Here is an 11,483-nt window from a genome sequence, read left to right as displayed (position 1 = left end):
GGTATATTTGATGGGTCTCTCACATACTCCACATCTACTCATCCTCAAGTTCTTGTCTCCTTTTCAAATAAAAAATTATTATGCTTTATCAACTATTGAGAAAGTAATTATCAGTACAACTTTAAAAGTTTCACCAATATCTTTTGAGATTATTTTACATTCTTTTATAACACCCATGAATATTTCTAACTAATTCCCGAACAACTCTATTATAGATGTAACTATATTTTCCTACAAGAGCCACTCACTTATGACTACAAATTGCTCATATTTTGTTATCATCTTTTGAGTAGCCTCTATCAATTTACCATATCACTTGAATAAAGATGTGTGTCAAAATCTTAAATACGTATCAAAACTCTTAAATGGGTATTTGCAAATATTCTCATGAAGAGTCTATCTTTTGAATGCTTTGCATACCATTGGCTAATATATTCACTTTCTTCTTGCACTCCCATAAGGGTGCATTGGCCTTTAAGTGGGAGGTTATTGGAGTAAAAGCCAATAGCATATAGCTAAACAAGCACCCCTTGTCTAGGTACACACCATGTAGTCATATACAAGAGACAATAGCAAAGAAAAAGGGTACTATTCATTTTATACCAACATAACTCATGTTTCTCTCTTTCAACGTTCTTGCATTGCACAATTTCTACCTCGTATCCCACCATTCCTCCCCTCCCATCCACATGAAAACTAACAACATAAAAAAGCTTCACTATGCAAGCAAAAACCTCATTAATACTATGTATTGGACCCCAAAAGGAGACATGCTAAATAAATGCTATCCTTACAAGCCAAACAAGTGTAAGTAGCTAAAAACTACATCCAAGTTTTATAAGCCTCCATCAAGATAATGTTGGATTTTCTTTGCTTATACCACATTCACCAAGTCCTACTACCCTGTAGATAAACAAGTTTGATTTTTGTACTCCTAGACAAAATATACAACTATGTGAAGATCAATTAATAAATGTGGTAATCAGCAAATGGACTATAACTATTGTGGCAATGTATAGGAAACTCTTTTGTAGTTGATAAATATGAAACTCTTTCCTTTCGTACCATTCTTATTTTGTAATTTATATTCTTGCAATGTTGTAAAAACAGCCAGGTTGGTTATTAACAAAATGCTCAAAGTTATAGATCTCATTCTCATACCTAAAGGTTGATAGCATCCCAAGCAACATAACTCACTAGCCTATGATAGATGCATTTTGGAGAAAGATGATCATCAATCAAAGAATCATAGTGAAAACAAATTGGACGATTGAAGGGGAATAATCCATAAGTTTTGAGCCAAAGAACTTGCAAGAAAGTTACACATTGATTAAAGATCCCTAGAATAAATTGGGCTTACATTATGTAATAAATGATTCGAGGCATGGTTAACAAAGTCATTTAACACAGACTACCATGAATGTATGGATTGAACTAGGTTGTAGAACATTAAACGTGTGTAGGATTGTGGTAGCCATTGTCGATGTAGTACTTGCAAAAATGCCGTTGTAACGAACACTTACGGCTGGTAGTTATGGTCACAACCATGACAGTCTGTGTGCAATGAGAAAAGAAAGGGTTTGTGCACAAACCAGGAAATAGAATGACATAACAGCAATGTGGCAGAAGCATTCAGTTATGATCATCCCCAGCATAAGCATAGAGTGAGAAATTATAGTCATCCTTGCAAGAGGAAGATCATCGGTGTACATATGAAAATAAGAATGTTGTGCTCTTGATTATTAAAAAAAGCCTTGCTGGAGCTGGCGCAGATGGCAATGTCCGCTAATGGCGCTTCAGTCCGCGGGTGGTGCGACGATGTAACGGATGCGGGTCTTATTTGGTTTGGACGGACAATGGCTGTGAAACGATGGAGAGAGGAGGGAGTTACAAACACCAACAGTCTTTTAGTTGCCCCACAAGTAGCAGTCCCTTCACGCGACAGAGAGAGAGAGAGACCACGTTTAAAGTTAATAAAAAGACTCCCCTTGAATCATTTGAATTAGTGGGTCAGCAGTGTCAAGGCGGTCTCTAAAAGAGAGATTATATAGATGGGGAGCTCTCAGGCTATCGAAGCAACCCAATTCAGATCAGGCTAGGTGCAAGCTATGAAGAAGGGGCGACACTGCCACAATCAAAGCTTGTTTAGCCTGCCAAATTGTGTCCTCAGCATTCGCCTCATGACCTTGTTTGAAGCAGTTCGAGGTAACAAATCGGTAGTAACCACTGACGTCACCTGGGCACCGAGATTGAAGTTTAGAATCCCAATTACTCCTGAAAGTGTTAATCAGTGGAACGGCAAAACCACAGGTGAATTACAAACGAGCAAAGGCTACACTACTGTTAGAATTAACTTGTGAAGATGCGAGGCAGCTATCCGTAGATTAATGCGGGTCGTTTCTATTTAAGCTGCAGATCTTTAGAACTTTATATTAAACAAACGAAGGGGAAGAAGCATTTCAGAAGCGTGTTTTTGAGCATTGAAAACCCAAAACAGGCTAACTGCTTGAACTTGGACAAACTCTGTACCTTGGCATTGCAGCAGATTCAATCGCTGCTTGCTGACTAGCTATTTGGCCAGTTCGAGCAACAGTTTACCTTGAATAGCGGATTCAGTTTTTGCTGCATTGCCACATTGAATGCTTGTTTCAGCTCCTCTGTTGTTGTTTCACAGCTCTCTTTGAGTACACAAGCTATCAAGAGCTCTTCAGGACCACCACCCACGGGAGGAACTCCTATCGCAGCAGTCTCAAGCACACTTGCATGAGCAACATTACATACCCTTTCAATCTCCACTGAGCTAACCTGCATATCAGAGATTGTTTATAGAGTATACAGCCTCATTATCATTTGCTCGTCAACAATGCGAAGCAGAATACCACACCTTAATGCCCCCGAGGTTCATAGTGTCATCAACACGGCCCAAAGCTCGATAGAAACCACCAACTGTTTGTTCAAATTCATCCCCATGCCTTCTCAGTCTCTGTCACATTTGAAACTCGTTCTTTCATTAAGTCACATACACAATCCATTCTAGAAGTGCTTTCTTGGAGACTTCAAAACACAGTGCTGCCAGAGATTGTTTTGATGTCTTTTAAATTCAACTTGCTACTAGACAAAACAGAGGTAGGGTTCAGTTTACTAACATTTCCTAAAGCATGTTCTTAGAACCATTCAACGTATGCCAACATTAATTTGAGAGCATGTTCTTACCATGCCATTCAAGCAGGGCATGTCCTTGAAATAGACATCATAATGATTGGCATTCAAAAGGACCCTTGAACCACCTAGAAAGACTGGATGGAGAGCAACCTCTCCTACTCCCGGTTCATCTGCAGGCTGATGCCAAACAGCGAGTGAGCATACCCTTTTTAAGGAGAAAAAATACAAATGCCAGGAGAACACCACCTCAAAGTTGAATCAAACTTGACAAGTGATAAAAAATTAACAAGGTTCCCATCTAAAACATAGCATCCAGCCACAATGTCCTGGGTGAGTGTTAGACAACAGTATCGAACAAGAATGAGATGGAGACATTGCAATTTCTTCAAATGGCCTCCTCTCTCTGATACACCACTATCTCATCAACTGTATGGGTAACTGAACAAGGATTAAAAACGAACCTTTGCATAGAGGTGACTGTATAGGATTAGAAATCACTCAGGTGATTGTCTGTATCTGTTATCTGGTTAAGGGCGAAAAATCAGCCCTTGCATAAACTCAGTCAGGTGACTATAGTTAAGATGCAAAGCCAGCCCTCACATACAACCATAGTTGCATTCATACTACATACAGACTGGTTTGTTCCATATGGTCTGTACTGTACCATACGGTACATATCCATACCAATTTGTACAAAAAAATAGACTACTTTTTGACCATAAAAACTGGACCATACAATATCTTCCAACTTCCAATATCTTCCAACTTCCAAGCCTTATGTCTCTCTTTGTCTTTCTCTCCCCCCTTCCCCCCAAACTGCCAAGCCTCTCTCTCTCTCTCTCTCTCTCAAGAATGAAGAGCCTCTCTGTCCATCTGTCCTACACTTTACTTTTTAATATGATGTATGATGTATGATGTATACACTCACATCTGTCTACTTGTAGCGCGTTGCGCATCAGGTCTTGCCTTGTTACCCTTGTGTATTTATCTTATTAACTTAAGTGACATTGCTATTTTAGCTCTGAACATGTGCTCTAATCATCTAGTCCAAAATAACCAAGGCAATTTTTAATTTTGTATTGATGGCATACTGTACCTTATAAAATCATAAGGTACCAATTAGTACCATATTTTATCATACCGTATTGTATTGTACCTTTCGTACCTGACAACCCGCATACAACTACTCAAATGAACTGCAAAATCGTTTCCCAACTAGCTGAACAGGAGAACCACTCATCCATATTTTTGGACAAGAATTTTGGAAGGCATCAAAGTATTTGAAAGGCCCCAAGGTAAACAAAACGAATGTTACACAGCCTCCAACAGGAAAGGTAAAGCATTACAACTTACTCAAACAGGGTCATGGCAGGATAAAAGTGTTTTTAATGGTTCTGAGGGCGTTGAATAGCAATTCGTTCGTGTTTCTAAAACTGACACTCCAGATCTACATTAAGGGGCACCATATTTGGGCCTTACGATTTTAGTGGCTGTACAGAAAACACTGCTGTTGTGATTTACAGGATCTCATGCTCAGGTTCGATTCATATTCTATAGGTGCCTAATGGCTGAAGAGTTGCATGTAATCGGAAAACAGCGGCATTTATTTCTGATGTGATTTCTCAGTATCTTCCTCTTTTGTCTAGTATACACACCACCATTTTATTTTCTTTTAAACAGGGACAGCTACTGGTCTTCCATGCTCACTGGTTTGGACGTCAACATCTTTACATCTCTCTCCAGCAGAATAGCTGGAGCTGAAAAGTTTGCTTTCAAAACATGGAAATATTGAACATGATTTCACATACCAAAGGCCTCCCATGTGAATCAAGGAGAAAAAATCTGCAACCCATCGCAGGAGTGCTGAAAGTTGACAGTGCCTGCGGTTGTAGCATTGAGCCCGTTGCAAACCCACCTCCTATTTCTGTACCTCCACAATACTCTATTACTGGCTTATAATGTGCTCTGCCCATCAACCACAGGTAATCATCTTCATTTGATGCCTCTCCACTGGAGCTAAAACACCTGCCACAGATTGCAAAGAATGAGCAGCCTGTTGCTCTAATCAACCAGGAACATGTGCAAAATTGTACTCTCAACTTACCGAATGTGTGACCAGTCATAGCAAAAAGGAACAAGCGTACGCTTCCATGCCTTCACTATGCTAGGCACCAGACCAAGCATGGTCACCTTAGCATCCTGATAGCATGAACGCAGGCAATAGTGTTTATAACTCACCAATCTAATCATCATTGCTTATCCTATCCAAAAATGTTGACTTCTACACATGTGGACACACTTTCAGCATAAAACCATTCATGATTACAGACCAATTGCTAACTTACAGCCAATGAGATATAGCCATAATTTAACTCAATTACATGTCAAAGTTCTTAAATACACCCCCAGAAGGGCATTGTTGGTTCCATTTCTGGCATGTGTTTTGCCAATTTACAATAGATTATTATCATCTAAATGAAGCTGACATGCAGCATCCCCTTCCTTGCATTTGTTGGGGTGGACCAATTTCTGCTTTGTCAAGAAGATGAAGAAGAGTCATCACATTTGTTAGCTCGGATAAGCCTAGCCAATTGTTATAGAATTTAATATATGCAAGAGTAAACCTGTTCCCTTACTAGACAATAATGCTTCCTCTGAAATGAAATACAGGATTCCTGGCAAAAGCCAAAGCAGTTTGACTACCAGAATATCTAATTTTGAGGGTGCCTGGACAAACCTTGGGTGCTCAAATAACAGAAGAAGAAATACTTAGCATAAAAGCAGAAAAGCAGACTCTGGACTCAGCCTCCACTGATGCAGCTAAAACATTCCATTGCTTTCTTGCTCAACCAATGTCTTCATGTGCGACCAATAAAAGTACCAGCTAACCAAGACTCAACCGAAGTCTTCATGTACGACCAATAAAAGTACCAGCTAACTAAGACCAGAGTGTGTATGCCAGGGTGTCCAACGCTTGGCACATCATGACACACAAATTTTCTTGCAGATATCCTCACCATCAGCAGGCATACAAACTTTGCTTTGTTAAATAGAAATCCATTTTTCATGGAAAAGTACTTCCCCACCGTCTTTTCTTTCAGTAGCTAGCTTTCAAGGATCCGGGCACCAAAGTTTCTCAAGTTACTAGGTCCGTCTAGGACTAATTGCCCAACCCTATCAAAGTGAGGATCAATTGACAATGCCCCATGAGAAAGATAACTAATTCAAAACTCTCAAAAGGACAAAGCCTTAAATTTTAGGATTCCGCTAAGGGCATCAAAAACCTTATTGGTTGCACCCTTACAAGAATGAATCTCAAAGTCAAACTCTTGCAAAAGCTCTACCCATCTCACCTTTCAACCATTTAGATTAGGCTAATCACAAGAATTTCAATGAATGGTGGTCACCTCAAGTAATGAACCAGATGCCATACAAATAACAATGCCAAATTTGAAGTGCATGGATGACCACCAACATTCCTTCTCTTGAGTGGTGTAATATGTCTAGGCATTGGTCAGCTTATGGCTCTTAAATACAATAGATCAAATGTACTAATATAGAGCAACATCTATAGCATGATCCCTAGCATTCGTATGAAGCTCATAAGGTCCATTCAGATCTATGATCTACAATATCTATTGTGCTTCAAAGTGCGTGATATAATTAGGTATTCACCTAGGCCTATATATTGAGGTCCTAAAGCTTTGTATTTTCATCTCACTTATCATCAATCTATCTACTCAATTTGTTGTGCACTTCCAATATCTTTTAAAAAAAATAATAGGTAGTTGTATTAATCATGAAAAAAATACAAGATTACATGATTGGAAGATGCAGGATGACTCTAGGCCACTGTGCATAAACTCAACTCTCTTTTACAAGCAGCATGTGACAGGATACTTCCAACTCTCTCTCTCTCTCTCTCTCTCTCTCTCTCTCTCTCTCTCTCCTGCCTATCCAGCCCGTCACCTACTCTTCTTTCCCTCCCTGCTAATCAATCTTGCCAGCTACTTATCCTGTAAGTCTTATTGCCTTAGACCAGGGTAGCCTCGCAGCTCGCCATCTGAGGGAAAGGGCTTGTCCCTCATATGACAAGGACAACACATAAGTAACAACCCCTTTTTTCTAGTTCCATCTACATATAAAGATAGCAGCCAAACCAAGCTTCTTTGTGATGCTGGCCTCACCCCTGTCAAAATCCACCACCAGGCCTTCCCCTTGGGAGTGATACCCAATGGGTATGATCCAACAGTTGCAACAAGAAAACAAAAACTTAAAGGAGAAGATGACAGAAGCAAAAAAGAAGGCTCAAAAACTAGAACAAATCAACCAACCAGCAAAGCAAAAGACTAAAGAGGAGATCATCCATCAGGTACAGCAAACTGAACCACAAAAAGGAAAATTTGGTAAAAGAAGTCACAACACAAATTGAAGAAAAATGGCAACAATAATGGGTTGGTAAAGAAATTAGGATATGCGGTCTGGCTGAAGACTGGGAGATATGCAGGATAATTCCCTTCATTAGCATTGAAGATCCTTCAATCATGGTCAAAGGAAAGCATCTGGTCTTACGATACACACCAATGCAAAAAAGGATCGAGATAATGAAGCAAACTAGATCCCTACAAGGAACCAAAATATGGATGGTAGATGAGTTAACACCCAAAGAACAGGAAACAAGGACTAGCATTAGTACAAGAAACATGAAAGCAAGGGAAACATGCAGTCTACAGAGACGAGGTAGAGCCATCACTGCAGAGTTTTGGATATTGAAAGTAAGAAGGAAGTGATCACCTAAGAGTGTCTAGGTGATATTCTCATCCTTAATGATCGGATGATTTCAGTGTGTTTACCTTTTTCTTCCTGTAAGTTTTGGCCTCCATAGAACATTAATATAACTTTCTTTCTTTTTTTCCTTTTTCATTCTCCTTTATGTAGTTCCAGCCATCTTAGCTGCTGGTCCTTCATGAGCTCCACCACCCAACAGTGATATCAAAGCATATTCCTGCCCATGGATGTCCGCCTGCTATTCATGGTGCAAAAGAAGAAGAAAACTACTTGTTGTCCTATATGAAGCTTTGCCTCTCCTGCATCACCATTCATGCCTTCTAGCACATCCACCAGCAGAGCCAGCTCCACCACATCTGCCTGCTGCCACCTACTGCCCCGCCGACCTGATACGGCTGCCCTACTACACACCCATCTGATCAGCATTGTCTTGTCTCCAGCATCAGTTGGACAGTAGGGCTCTTCCTACACTTATTCATCAATGCTGCCATTTGCCCATTGCGTTCTGAGTGCTGCATGATCGGTCACCCACAGCTGTCATCCCTTCTAGCTGCCACAACCACATTAGTAGCCACGATATCTGTTATCAGTACTCCGTGTTTGTATTTGCCTTGTCATCCACTCAGCCTGCCGTGCATCACCTGTCAGCTGACCTATGCCACATCACCGCCCTGCCAGCATTGCATCCTACCTGCTGGTCAACCTGCATCCACACCATCATCACAGTGACGCAAAAGCTGGTCATGCACATCTCGATCATCCACATGGGAAAGAAGAAGGCCTCTCTCTCTCCAAGAGAAGAGCTCTTAAAGGTGAGAAGATATACTTAGAAGATGACCTCACCCCAGACCTAGAGCCCTGCTTTTCTAGAAAAGTAACCGAGCATTACTCTTCAATCAAGTTTTTGGAGAGCTAAACATGCCAGAAAAGCCAAGAAAAATGTCAGAAAAGCTGAATGCTCAACCCAAGGTTGAAAGGCAGAAGATCAAATCCTTTAAAGACCAAGAGAGATTGTCACAATCCATTGGTCTGAGACTCCATTTTGTTCTAAACATACATGCTCTCAAAATCTGAACTTTTCCATAGTTTCTCCAACCAGAGAAAAGACTCAAAAGAGTTTTGCTACCATCTCATCATCTTAGAAATTTCAGCATTGTTCTTCCTTGCCAGAAACTTCTCCATCAGCTTTGTTTTCATTATTCAAGGCTGTTGCCTCCATTTCTAGGAGATGAGGTTGTCCGTAACATCATTTTCATCTAGAGAGGCTCGTATAGCTTCGTTTTCTGCAAGATGAGGCTGTCCTGTTTGAGTTCCTTGAGTTGAACTTCAATTCTTCATGTTAGAAGTCTTTCTGAAGCTATCTAGAAGCTGAAATCTGCATTCTCAGCCAGTAAGAAGAGAAACAACAGTCTCTTTTGAAGGCATATGTACTGTTACACACACAAACTTCTTACCATTTGCAACTTAGGATTACCTTCTTCTAGTGTAACTCACTTACATTCTCATTTGCTTTTACATGTGTCAATCATTAAGTGGCGTAACTTTCAAGCGGTAAGTTCAATGAAAAAGTTATCTTCTGACCAAATGCATGTGCCCTAGAAAATTGTTGTGCCTATCAAGCTCAATTGCGTGAGTCTTTTTACATCACTTTCACTCAGGGTAAAAATGTAATCTTTCCAAATTTTCATAGACCACTAGCTTTCATCTTTGTGATGTTGGTAGAGTGAGATCTGGTACACACTAAGACATCAAAATTGCCATATTCCATTGAAGCCTATTAGCGAAGCGTTTTCAGGCAAAACAGCCTCCCCATTCAAGGAGATCCAGGATCTTGATTACTTTAATGCAGGCGCATATTACAAACTCACCCCCACGAAACATTCCTCCTAGGTACAATTCAAAGCTTGAATTCCAAAATGCAGTGGTTTTCTTTCATTTATCCTTCTCCTCTTGTACACATCTGAAAATACTGTTTGATTTTTGTGCTTTCAAAACTCTTGTATATTTTCCTAAAACTATCTTCACCTAAGAATAGGTAAGAAAGTAGATGATTTATTATTTCATGAAAAGAGCTCGTACAGCCTTAGCCAGGTCTCCAACAAGAGATGTTGAAGGACTAACAATTGAGTGGCATAGGTTACAAAGCAATACCTGCACAAACTCGGCAAAACCATGTCCAAGGGGGGATCCATTGTACAAAGCTATGCAAGCATTATTGAAAAAGGAAGCATAAATTAGCCATGGCCCCATCATCCACCCAAGGTTGGTAGGCCAACAGACCACGTCACCAGTCCTTATATCATGATGTGCCCATGCATCAGCGGCTGCTTTCATTGGGGTCAGATGAGTCCATGGGATTGCTTTCGGTTCCGCTGTATGAAAAGAGCATACTCAATTAGAAAGAAAAAACAAGACAATCTCAATTTTTGTGGCAAGTCAACATTGTTTTGTAGCTGTTGCTAAGTTGCACCAATTGAATTAGTAATCCGAGCTAAAAGTTCTAATGATGCATAACTTTGTAAGAGGAAAATTTTTACAGCCTTCCCTTTGCTTGCACACAAGCACGAAACCTTTTCTGCCTGTCTAGTTGCTTGCATTTTGTAGTTGTTATAAAGAGAGATACAGACGAGAACTTAGGATAAGAAGTGCAACATGAGACTATTCTTTTATTTCTTGTGAACATACATTCTAATCATGCACACCTTTATCATCATTGTTAAGAAGATATATTTTGGCTACAAAACAAAAGACAGAGTGAGTGTTTTCTGAAAAAGTGTCTGTATAGTGCCAGAAACAATCTCTTGCCCAAATTATCTGTCTTGCCGTAGGAAGAGACTATGTAGAGAAACAAAGACCAAGTTATTTCACAAGAGACATTTGATTTTAGTCTTTTACAAAATCACCAACCTGTAGTTCCAGAGGAGAAAAGAATGTTGGAAAAGCAATGCACTGGCATTGGGATAGCTTTGTAATCATCTGATCTGGAAAACGTGCCAAGAGTCATTGTTAAAGTTTTGACATAAGACTCCCATAATTAGAGACAACCAGTGATAAAAGCTTCAAAGAAGTGCTTAAAAGGTGAGCACATAGTTAGGAGCATTCTTACCAGCTTTCTAAATACCTGTAAGGTATTTTCCTTTACTAGAATGCTAAAGGCTAAAATACATGATCTACAGAGTTAACTCCCTGTGTAACTTTCAGCTTCTCAGACCTATTTAAAGCATGCATGACTTTATTAGTATCTAAGAAAGCCTTTCTGCATATATGTGTCTGTCTGGGGACGACCTTTAAGGTGTGGCTATTAAGGTACATAGCTGTTGTGTATCTTATATCAAAGTGTTGTTAAGTTTGTAAAAGTTTCAGATCGTTTTCTGGTAAAAGATAGGTCTTCAGCCTTCCTTGCAGTTTTCCCTGAGATTGTGCTTTATAAACCTTGAATGAATAGCTATCTAAATAAATTATCAGAAAGTGATGGCTCCTTCTTAATATCCTGTCCCTTACATTAAGGTTGATTAGATGGTTACATTGGTTGT

At 39.8% G+C, this 11,483-nt stretch overlaps 1 protein-coding gene across 4 annotated transcripts in view; it reads right to left on the bottom strand.

Annotated features, from left to right (window-relative positions):
• Positions 1-1,307: 1,307 nt before the first annotated feature.
• Positions 1,308-11,483, bottom strand: part of AAE17 (acyl-activating enzyme 17) — a 194,771-nt gene continuing 184,595 nt past the window's right edge. For 3 of the 4 annotated variants that reach the window (XM_087663610.1, XM_087663612.1, XM_087663611.1), the window contains 8 exons: positions 10,858-10,931; positions 10,102-10,322; positions 5,267-5,361; positions 4,971-5,187; positions 3,214-3,339; positions 2,885-2,983; positions 2,599-2,805; positions 1,308-2,236 (listed from right to left, as the gene is read on the bottom strand). In XM_087663610.1, coding sequence (XP_087519736.1) covers positions 2,135-2,236; positions 2,599-2,805; positions 2,885-2,983; positions 3,214-3,339; positions 4,971-5,187; positions 5,267-5,361; positions 10,102-10,322; positions 10,858-10,931 — 1,141 coding nt within the window. In that variant the 3' untranslated portion in view covers positions 1,308-2,134. Of the gene's footprint in view, positions 2,237-2,598; positions 2,806-2,884; positions 3,109-3,213; positions 3,340-4,970; positions 5,188-5,266; positions 5,362-10,101; positions 10,323-10,857; positions 10,932-11,483 lie in introns of those variants that run through there. The other variant, XM_087663613.1, reaches the window with a different exon arrangement.

Source organism: Lygodium microphyllum, chromosome 23 (genome assembly GCF_053477565.2).
Source record: "Lygodium microphyllum isolate KBCC chromosome 23, Lygodium_microphyllum_v1.1.10, whole genome shotgun sequence".
Lineage (NCBI taxonomy): Eukaryota > Viridiplantae > Streptophyta > Polypodiopsida > Schizaeales > Lygodiaceae > Lygodium > Lygodium microphyllum.
Note: the sequence above shows the minus strand (reverse complement) of the source record. Positions and strands in the feature narration are given on the sequence as shown.